Source organism: Podarcis melisellensis (genome assembly GCF_964234715.1).
Source record: "Podarcis melisellensis genome assembly, chromosome: 3".
Taxonomy (NCBI): domain Eukaryota; kingdom Metazoa; phylum Chordata; class Lepidosauria; order Squamata; family Lacertidae; genus Podarcis; species Podarcis melisellensis.
The window spans coordinates 55,826,760-55,838,469 of record NC_138530.1 but is presented as its reverse complement, the minus strand read 5'-3'; the positions used below and the strand labels follow the sequence as shown (position 1 = coordinate 55,838,469).

Genomic DNA, 11,710 nt, shown 5'->3' with positions numbered 1-11,710 from the left:
GCTTTGTACTATATTCCAGTGGCACAAAAGGAAAATGCAAGTAGGTGGAAGGGCGTGTGTGGTGGGTAGTATCAGGAATAAAAGAAAACAAATTATTATTCACACAAAACTTTGGCATATGCATGCCTGGAATAGTATTGCTTTTACTCCTTCAGCAAGCCAGGGAGTGTGTTGCATTGGAAAAAACAACTTGCTTTCTCTGTTTGCTAAGAAATCAGCAGCATACCAAAGAAACAAGTTTTCATTGCATTGCCAACACCACCACAAAACAAAGAGCAACAGTTGGAATAATTTTGGCTGGGCTTTTGGGTGACACCCAGTGGTATCTGCCCACTTGCATAAAATCCACTTGGACAATGTAAATTCTGGTTTCTCCAGCCCCCTGTGTGCCCCCCCAAATCTGCTCTAAAGTGTTCCTAACCCTCTTACTCGAGCAGATTTTGGGGGGTCTTCAGGGAGATTCAGGGAGGAAGAAAGCAAGGAGAAATCCAGGTTTCATGAGCTGATTATCAATTGAACTATGATGGATCTCACCCTTTGACCTTCATTGCAAAGGACAAGGAAGACAAAGCTGCTCATTTTCCACACTCAAGAAGAGCAATGTGTATGGTGAATTTTATGAATATAAAATTGTTTTCTTGAATCCCTGGGACTTCCCTACAACATTATCTTATCACTAATACTGATAGCTTAGCAGCTTCTGTTGTTGTGTTTTGTAAGTGGCCCTACAATGTAACAGTATTCATCGGGTGATCTTAGAAATTGGATTTTTGATCAGGATGCCAACCAAGACAAAGCATCCATCATTGCAGCTCGCTACTCTACTTAGTACCCCCCCAAGTTAAGGCAAATCACTCGAGGCCCCATTACCTTGAGACTCTGACTTTGCCACAACTACACAGGGCCTTTGTAGAACTAAGATTTCAACAGATGCCCTCAGCATTTTTAGAGGGGAGATAGTCATACCTCATGTTGCGTAACCTACAGGTTACAGAATCTTTGGGCTACGGCTGCAGCAAACCCCAAAGCGCTCTGCGGCGGTGTGTGCGTGCGCAGAAGCAGTCCTCTGGTTACAGAATTTTCAGGATTCAGATCCTGTTCAGAACCGGAGGTACCACTGTACTGGGGAATTTCCCATACAGATTGCAAATGTATACATGGATGCTATCAGGTAGAGGACATCACACACTACCTGCTGACTTGCCCCCTGTATACAATGCCCACAGGAAAATTTATATCGCCAATTCTTAATTGGCTTCCAGCTTGATCCACACAGGAAGTGACAGTTGAACTCCTAGCAGATAAACATCTATATATTACACACCAGGTAGCCAAATTTGCACTGACAGCCAATAAGCTTTGTTCTAGCTATGTGAATGTACTCCAATCTTAAGTCTTAATGTCGTAAATTTATTTTTATGTTGTAAACTACTACAGGTTACGTGTAAAATTTTAGGTGAAAGTTTCCTTTTATTCTCTGTTGTCCATTGTAAACGCCTTTGACTATATACAATAAAAATATTTGATTGACTAACATGTCGTGAGGCACCTACCACACTTTGAGTCCTGGTTTTACTATATATAGCATTTTATAATCCTGATTTCATGCAGGGAAGGAGATGCAGCAAAGTTTAGGGAGGCAGTGTTTTGTTGGAGGGAGAGCTCTTCTGGGTTGGTGCCTTTTTCTTGCCTATGAGGAGGAGGAAGATGGTGTGGACCTGTCACCTGGCTACAGCTACCCGGAGCTTCTACCCAAGAGCTAGCAGAAGGTATCTGGTGGGACATTACCGTTCTCTGTCTGCTTGGAGTACTCCTTCCCGATACTGGACTGAGGGATCCTGAAGTGTCCAGCTCATCAGCGGATGACCAGGAGGACAGATCCTAAGGTTCAGAATCAGTGGAGATTAGAAGGGGGGAAACACTATATATAAACTTGGTTCACAAAAAAGGACAAAAAATGCAGACCAACAATTTGAAACGAAGTTGCTACAGGTTATGCAACACAGTTTGTGAAGACAAGCATACAAGTATTCTACCTTGCCTTGGGCAGGGAAATGTTATTTCTGGCCAAGTCAAGCCCAAGAAAACAGTTGCTCTTTAATGTGTGTAGTGTGGTTTTTTTAAAGTAATAGGTGGTGTGTACACAATAAAAATTCCCACTTGAATTGCAGATTTTTTTTCCTACACAGAGATATATACTAGTCAGACTGAAAACCCATCATATTATTTGTACACTGTGGTATATTTTATTAGTAAGGGGGAATAACAGAGGGACTACTTGCAATGGAAAGTATTCAAATCACTCTTTCACTACTGAGGCAGGTGTATAGTGTTTTTATTCATTTGTCAGCTACAGGCTGGAAGTGTTGTAGCTATATTTTTTAAAAATATACAGTATTTTGCAAAAGATTGTCAGATTTGGATCGTAGCAGAGCAGCAAAATATACTTTTAGCGAATACGTATTTGAGATGGAAAAGACATTCTGTCCCCTATCAAAAAACAAAGGGCTGGTGTAATTTGCAGATGGACCACTAATACATTGCATTGGCAACAATGCTTTTGCTTTTTAACTAACTGGATCCCCCCAGAAACAGTAACTTCAGATTAAAGGGTGTGTGTGTGTGATCTAAGCATTTTGATGCCAACAATGCCATGTGTGCACTGCAAAAAACTTGCATGAATGATGTCACAATAAACATCTGTCTGGAAGCAACCTAGCAGTGAACAGCCACAATGACTAGTAGATTTGCCGTGGCAGAATGACTTACCAGCTGACTGCTTGAAACATCTAGGATTTTCTCCAGCTCCTTAATGTGATGTGAAACTTCTTTAAGGAGCATTTTGAGTCTGTTTCCAATCACATGGACCTTCTCTTTGGCTTCTAGACAATCCTTGCCTTCAGCATTGACTAGCAGTTGGCAGGACATGTCTTGAAGAGATGCCACCTTCAGCTGAGATTCTAGCAGTTCGCGCCTTATTTGCTGTCAGGAAGGGGGGCAATCAGATGCAGTTTGTTGCTTTGAATGAGTCAAAATGTGATTCAAATATTTTTTTCTGATCTTAAAACTCAGGAACAGGGACCAATAAAACTAAACTACCATACACTTGGTAGTACCTGTGGGACACAGGTGGCGCTGTGGGTTAAAGCCTCAGCGCCTAGGACTTGCTGATCGAAAGGTCGGCGGTTCGAATCCCTGCTGCGGGGTGCGCTCCCGCTGCTCGGTCCCAGCGCCTGCCAACCTAGCAGTTCGAAAGCACCTCCGGGTGCAAGTAGATAAATAGGGACCGCTTACCAGTGGGAAGGTAAACAGCGTTTCCGTGTGCAGCTCTGGCTCGCCAGAGCAGCGATGTCACACTGGCCATGTGACCCGGAAGTGTCTCCGGACAGCTCTGGCCCCTGGCCTCTTAAGTGAGATGGGCGCACAACCCCAGAGTCTGTCAAGACTGGCCCGTACGGGCAGGGGTACCTTTACCTTTACCTTTACCATACACTTGAAAAGAGATATCCAAATTCAAAAGAGAGGGAAAATGATTGGCATTTTATTCTAAAAGCATGTCTGAACTGCACACTATTTTGTAAGTTCTGCATTTGCTGTAAATATGTCATTATTTCAGGGTTCCCACTGCAGAGAAAAATGTTTTAAAAACAGATTGATGGCTTTCTATACCAAATCAAGAAGATATTAGCATTCCTGGTAGTCAATACCAGGAATATGCATTCTCAATTGGCACCAAAGGATCACAATATGTGTTCCAGATACTAGTTTCCATGTTCTTTTTTAATCTCTGAATTATTGTTCCTTTAGAGAAAGGTACTGTACCATTAGTAGCCTGTGATGATCCTGCAGAGTGTCTGAATCCAGATTTGGGTTGATAGGGACAATCTCATTTTTCCTCCTGTCAATGTTCTCCAGCCACAGCAACAAACCGTGGCTCATCTCATGGAAATCCTAGAAGTGATAGATGGAAGTTTAATGCCAAATGTGTTTTTTTGTGTTGCCCAGAACTCCATTCAAATTTTACATTATCTGATCCTCCAAAAAATGAGTTGTGAGCATACATCCTTCTTCCCGCTCCCTGGTCCCACTTGACTTAACAGAACACTTCTAGGTTTGTCAAATCACATTTTTTTGTGATGTCAGAACTGGCAAACTGGTTTGAGTGATCCCTGTAAACTTGACTTGAACCAGTTTGCAGTTCTGCTTTGGAGTGATTGCTCTGGTTCAGTAGTCACAACAAACCAGAGAGCATTGTATTAAGCAGGCGTATGAGAGGGAAACAAAGCAATTCTGCACAACTTGATCTTCCAAACCACATTTGGATTGGTGAAAATTATGTATGAACAACATGTTAAGTGCAGTATGAAACATATGTAATGCTGTTCTGTGTAACAAGGCCTTGATGTATTTAATGCGCTGAACAGGAAGTAGCTACTAATATTACATCCTTGTTTGAATCACTTTTCATAGGAACAAAATCCTACATATGGTATAAGGCCTGTCACCGTAACAATATGCCAAAAACATCAATATAGAAAATGTGCAAGGCAGTTTTCAGGAAGCAATTTAGGAAATGTGCAACAGATTTTACCTAATGCACCAAAATCTTTTAATAATTAGGCTTCTGGGCTTCAAAAATACTTGCTTTTTATGCTCTTGTCTAAAATGTCTCTGTGATATATTCAAGGCAGGGTAAGATGGTGTGCACACATTAAAGTAACTCATTTAAGAAAATGAATGTAATTGGTGCAACATCTAATCCAAGAGTCGAAGGGGAATGATTTTGCATAGACCAGAACAGACCTGACATTGCATTAGAGCATTCTGCAGTGAACAGCGCCATTCTTCTAGCATACTACAGACATGATCCCAGCGCATATTCATCTGAGACAACCGTTCCTGCAGTTTCTTGTTTTCCTCACTGTCAGACTGCATGAATTCTGAGCTGCAAAGGTTGATGGACAAAATGATGGCTTTGCGGTTATCAACGGCCTTCTGTAGCTCCTTGGGGAATGAAGAGAGACGGGAGTAAGCTTTTTTTTACAGGAAACATGCTCGAGAATTCAAGAAGAAACAAGTTCCACTATCTCTCTTAAAGTTTCATAACTTAAAAGACAGTTACTGTGTCTTTATTTTTAAGTGATACATCTGGCTTCTGACTAGTAAGAACCCATTTTTTATAAATGTCTCCGATTTTATGTTTGCAGTAGAATTCAGAACAAACTAATAAAATATTTAAAGACCTAAAGCCTTATGGCATGGTTGAATTTGATGGGGGTTAAAACCACAAGAGCTGGCTCTTTTTTCATACTCCAGACTGTATACATAACCTACTTTCAGACTGTTGCTATTTTTGGAGTGTGGGGGATTCAATTACACACTGGCAAATTCAGATCTCACAATTATAGTGGATTCAGAGGTCTTGTGCAAGAAATCTGCGCAGTGGCATAGCGTGGGTTGTCAGCACCCGGGGCAAGGCAAGTAATTTGCACCCCCTAACCCATGGATTTGCGCCCCCTAACCTGTGGATTTGCGCCCCCTAACCCTAACCCCCCGATGTTGCGCCCGGTGCGGCCAGCACCCCCTGCACCCCCCACGCTACGCCACTGAATCTACGTACCCCCAAAAATGACTTTTTGAGGGAAGTGAATGGAAATTGCACTGGAACGTGTGGGATAGTAGTAGTTTTGATGCAATGTCATCTAGTCTCTCATCAAACAAATGAGGATAAATGCTCATTAAATAGACATCTTCTAGCTTTCCCTTAAACAAATTAGGATCAATGCTCAATAAGCATGTCATCTGAAAGCAAGTATTTAAATATTTTGGGGGGAATTCAATGTTGTGCTATGGCAATTGTTCCACCAGCATAAACATTTCTGTTTACTATGCGGAATGATTCCCCTCCCCACACTGTTCTGGAGTCTCTCCTGATTCCCCCAAATGAGTTTGGGGTGTGGGGTTTGAGAAGGGGGAAAGCCCAACTGTAGTAGTGGAAGTCACTGTGGGCTAGCTAGTGGGAGTTGTTAGCTGAATCTGCCCCATTCTGACACAAACTTAAAAAAAGAAAAAAGTGTGAATATTGTACCTCACAATGTCAAAAAGCTGAGACAGATAGTGGGCTGTGTCCTGGACTAGTCTAATTTAGAACAAACTTCTCAATTTCGCATCAAAGAGGGAATTACCTTTCTCTAGAGCAAATGAATTGATGTCATCATTTGGCTTAGCTGAAGTACTGCAGCCTTAGTTTATGAGGCTTTAATTCAGGCCCAAAGGAAATATTAATGCCACATTCATGTAAGGAAATTGTCCTCTGGATCTTCTGGAAACAGCTATGGGCCCACCCGGATGAAGTATCCCATACACACATCAAGATACACTGTTAAACCCATTCATGCCTAGAGTGTAGGCATTAGTCCCTGTCTGACTATAGGACAAATTCCAAAAGAAAAAAAGAATATTAACCAAAAGGAAGTCTGATGTTGACCATACTGTGCACTGGTAAACAAGCAGAGTTCTTTGCTTGGTTCTCTCAAAACGCCATAGATTTAGCTGATCTGAGTTGGCAGCCTGATGCCTTCACTACATTATAGTGTAAAGAATTCTTTGTCTGGTTGCCCTCCCCTTGGCCTGCCTCTTAAGAGCAAAATCTTCGGCCAACCATCGTAACCATCTGCCACTGTGAGTGTCTTTGGAGGAAGATGTAGGATATGAAGAGAAGGAATGAATAAATAAATAAATAATAAAATGAATATAAACACTGGCATACTGTGTAACTTAAAGAAGAAGAAGAAAACTCCAATGAAATTGACTATCATAGTCGTTCATTTCCAGTCCGTTAGTATATGAAGAAATGCAGGGTCTAGAAACTGGCAGTGCTTTTTCAATAGGAGCTGAAATGGCACTTCACAAAAATAAAGCATATTAGAAAATCAACAGAAAAGAAGACCAGGAAGTAGAACGTACTTTCAGTTTTTTAATCCGTAGCTCAATGGTTTGTATATCCGTGCTGAGATCAAGGCAACACAGTTGTTCCAACTCTTCTTCAGTTTCTCCAAGCCAAACCCAGATGCTGTTTAGGTCAGAACTAAATTGCTGCCATTGCTGAAGATTCTGTTTCATCCTCAGTTCTTTACTTAAGGCCTGGGCCTGGATTAACTCCCACCGATCAATCACACCTAAAGGGAAAAAGATCTCTCTGTAAGAGCAACTTCCTTCCTGACTCCCCCCTGCCCCCCAATATTCCATCACACGTTAGCATGATCAAGAAACAGAATCTAGGGTGAAGGTGTGCAGACAAAGGCAAGTAAAATTCTGGGGTGACCAGGGACCCTTAGGTTCCATACCAGTAGTAACTCCTGAGGACACTCATGTAAGTGAATGCCTGCCATCCAGTCTTAGAATGAAAAGTAATGCACAGAACTTGGGGATTCCCTGGACCAGATACCACTGACAGGGGCATCATGGGGGAAGGAATGTGTACAGAGCTCACAGAGAGACATTCAGAGTCCCTTCTAGTTAAGGCTGAGCAAGGTTCTAGTGGTACTGATGGTACAGAGGTTTTCTGAAAGCCTAACTTTGGCCTAACTTAGTTGCTGTGTGTTTTGAAATCCTCATGGCTATTTATTTTCTCCCTAGATTTAATAATCTGAGGGCAGGAAGCAGGAATGCCAGCTTGGCCCCACAACCCTGGGTGCCTGGGGCCGTGAGTTCCATGTAGTGCGCATGGCCCTGGCACTGAAATTTGTGAGTGCCCGGCCCCTTCATGAGGAATTTTGTGGGTGCCCAGTCACCCAGGGAGTTGGGACCTAGGGAAGGAAGCGTTTCCCTCACTCTGAAATTGCTTCAGAAATATGGCACACATCGATACATACTGCACCCATTATAGTGGACATTTTGTTAGGAAACATATAGATTCTGTATTTACTCTTTACTCTGTTAATTGGTAAAGTAATAGGCCAAACAATTCTCACAGAAGGAGTTGTGCTGATTAATTTACCACAGCATCCAAAAACTGCTCTAATCATTATCATGACATGCTAAATTAACTAATGAAAGGGATGAATACTATGCTGTTTTCATTAAGGGCTATAACGAAGCTTTGCACAAGCAAATCAGTCTGAGAATTTCCCACCAGATTCAATTAACTGTGACACTCACTCCCCTGGCTCCATCATTACAAAAAGTTCCAGATTCCAAGGCAAAATCTTAAAACAAAAACAAAAACCCATTTCTAATTTCAGTTTGAGATGCATGCTCCTTTTTAATTGCATGATTGCTCTGACAGAAATCGATACAGCCTTCCTCTCATCTTGGCGACTGCTACTTACCTAGACCTCCAGTAGCACTTCAAGCCTTATATTGGATCAGTCTATGTCAATTTGTATTAAATATGGAGCTTTGCTCTCTTCATCCATAACCTAAAAACCACATCCCCAATAAGCATTACAGTAAGCCTGCAACTTATGTGGGGGTTACATTCATGCCTAAAATGAAAATCATTTATAGTCAAAACCAGTGCTTTTTTCCTATAGTGGTACTCAAGGGCACACAGTACCGGCACCTTTTCTTCTAGAAGAAAGGCATTTACTGTATTAACTTCATGCTGAGTACCAGGACCTATTTTTCTAGAAGAAAAGCACTGGGACTCAAAACCCATTGGTGTTGAATGGCTGGTGGGATTGCCAAAGTCAGAACCCTGTCCTCAGAACCCTGCCCCCTTTCTGCCCATAACTTGTTTGTTTGTTTGTTTGTTTGTTTTGCCATGCACATGAAGCTAAAGGTGCACAAGTAAAATGCGTGTAAGTTGCAGGCTTACTGTATTCCAGTTTGTTCACAAATTCAGTTTCAGTTAGCTCACTTCCATCCACTGCTCAACATAAGCCAAGAGGGAAGCAGCACAAAGATTCTGAGATATACTATTAAAAAATAATAATCTATAACAACATTTAACATTTGCTGGGAACATAGATTAACTAGGTGGCATACAGGAAAAGCAGCAGTGCAAGCTCATGTACTGGTGAGAGCCAGTATGGTGTAGTGGTTAAGAGCGGCAGACTTGTAATCTGGGGAACCGGGTTCGCATCTCCGCTACTCCACATGCAGCTGCTGGCTGACCTTGGGCTAGTCAGACTTCTCTGAAGTCTCTCAGCCCCACTCACCTCACAGAGTGTTTGTTGTGGGGGAGGAAGGGAAAGGAGAATGTTAGCCGCTTTGAGACTCCTTCGGGTAGTGATAAAGTGGGATATCAAATCCAAACTCTTACTCACAGAAAGCCTCACTGACCTCAGTGGGACTTACTCCCCAGCTAAGTGTGCATAGAGGAGTCTATCCTAAGAGCTTCAAGGAAAATACTTGATTAAAACTAGAGCTAAGAAAACTCAGGCACTTCCAAAGTCTTATAAAGACCCATAAAGTCATTTCGTACAATTCATTAAATTTAAAATAGACAGTGTGTCACCCTGATACAAGTCTTAAAATAAAATCATTAGGAAATTATTTGCATCAGCCTCTTGAATCTCTCTCGCTCAGAATGAGTGGAACAACTTAAGCCAACTTCCATAAATACTGTCTCAAGAATGGACTTAGCATTGGATAAGAGCCCCAGAAAACTGTTGTCATCCTGATGTACCAATGATAATGTGTGTCCCATGATCAAAAAGGGAACAAAAGATTCCAAAAGATTGTGCAATCCCCTGCTAATCTCTTGGTAAAGACCATTAACCAAAGCTGCCACTGCAGTCTCAGTGCTGCTCCAAAATCAATTGTAAAGAATAATTTAAAAAAAAAACAGCTGTTACCCAGATGTGCAAGCAGTACCATGTGCTTCTATGGGTCAATGCTGCATGTCATTATCACTTGTTCTCCTCACATTGCAAGTTCAGTTCTGAATATTACTTACCGGCTGTTTGTGTCTCCGTGCTGTTCAGGTTAATAAATCCAGACAGCTTTTCCTCTTCCTCTTTCAGTTTGTGCTCAAGTCTTCTTACTGAATCTATGCTCCCACTGCATTCGCCCAGAAGTTTCATCTGTTCGAAAAAGAGAGAAACCACTTCTCATTCTTCATGACCATGCTGGAGAAACAACAGAACTAAGAGCAAAATCCTAGGAAGTAAGTCCCACTGAGTTCAATGGGGCTTACAGTCAGGTAAGAATGGGATTACATCTTAAGATTCTAACTACAAAACAATTTGCATCCTAGTTCTTAATACAAGTCATTCCATGATGTGATAGATAGAACTCCACTGTCTTAATGGTTTGAAAACTTTGTATGGCTATCCCCCTTTTTTTAATGGCAATTAAACACAAGAAAGAGAGAGATTATGGGTTAACAGAAATGTTTTTGCTACTGCTGAAATTTCAGATATTTAACTAAGAAACTAATGCAGAGTATAAAGATGAAGGAGCTAAAACTGAGATCACAGTTTGCTTTTAACAGGCACTTCAGGAATCACTGTTAATGTTTTATTTAGTGAGATGTGAGTTGTTGCTGGGCAAGCACTAAATCTATAGTAATTCACCAGATTGGGATCTAAAAACCCTTGGACAAAACCCCACTTAAGATGTACATCCAGTGCAATTTTATTTTTCCACTTAACAGCATTGCAAAGGGTTGGACTAGATGGCTCTCATGGCCTCTTCCAACACCACCATTCTAGGATTCTATGCATCATAAACTGCTTTTGAGAGATCAGTTTCAAAAGAGGTTTTCTCTTGTGACCTGGTGGTGGTGGCAGCTGTCCAATAGTCCCCTGCACAAGCAGGACTAGTTGTATGGCTCACTGTATCCTTGCCCACCTGTCCAGATCACAGTTCACCATGTCACACAAATCTTCAAAATGTTGGTGTGTGTGATTTATTAATTTATTGCTTTTTTCAAAAGTTACAAGTTCTATTATTCCCTGCCTGTGTCTGCTTTCCATTGCAGCTCCTGACCGCTGGAATGCTCTTCCTCTTGTCATTTTGGCATTCAAGAAATCTGAGGATGAATCTCTTCACTCCCAGCTCCTTTCCCTTCTCTCCCCCGCCCCCAGTATTATCCTGTTTTTAATTATTTTTCAAGCCTTTCTTGTCTTTGGATTTAGCTTTAGGTGCTGTGTGAATAATAATAACTTTTGGAAACACTTAAAATGTGTGGCACACATGTACCCCCCAAAAAAAAACCCAGAAGGAAAAAAGCTTCAGGAGAACTCCACAAACAGCCCCATCATAGCACAGAATGCTGAGAGACTGAGAGGGTGTGGGAGAAACCCTGAGATAGAGAAATAGAACAGAGTGGTAGAACAGGAGGAAAGACGAAATGTATATGGAAGAAACAACACCATCATTGTCTGGGTAGATGACTTCCTGGTTTACACTAAGAAGTTATTTTTCAGTGTCTCTAGGGAGGGAAGAAAAAGTTGCCCAATGATATCAGTGTAGAACCGAAAACATTTAATGCACCTAAACCAGGTGCGAGTGAGTTCAAACTCTAAAGACAAGAAAGAACTCCTGCCAGTTCTCAGTTTTTATTTTATGTGAGACATTTAAGAAACAACCCTGGTAAGGAAAATTCCAAAACAAAGCAGTTCACTGTCCCTAAATTGTTAGCTTAAAGTAGCTATTCCTGGAAAAGAGTGACTTATAACAGCCCAGAAGTGTATCTCTCACACTATGAGCCAGACTCTAGGTGATTTACTGTGTTGTCCAGAGGTATTAAATCCATATTGCA

General features: G+C 41.5%; 1 protein-coding gene across 1 annotated transcript in view; it reads right to left on the bottom strand.

The window, feature by feature from the left end:
• The window catches only part of SYNE1 (spectrin repeat containing nuclear envelope protein 1), a 274,657-nt gene that overhangs the window by 10,585 nt on the left and 252,362 nt on the right, over window positions 1–11,710 (bottom strand). The window contains 6 exon segments of the mRNA XM_081905258.1: window positions 1,789–1,881; window positions 2,770–2,982; window positions 3,823–3,951; window positions 4,804–5,004; window positions 6,967–7,178; window positions 9,902–10,028. Coding sequence (XP_081761384.1) covers window positions 1,789–1,881; window positions 2,770–2,982; window positions 3,823–3,951; window positions 4,804–5,004; window positions 6,967–7,178; window positions 9,902–10,028 — 975 coding nt within the window.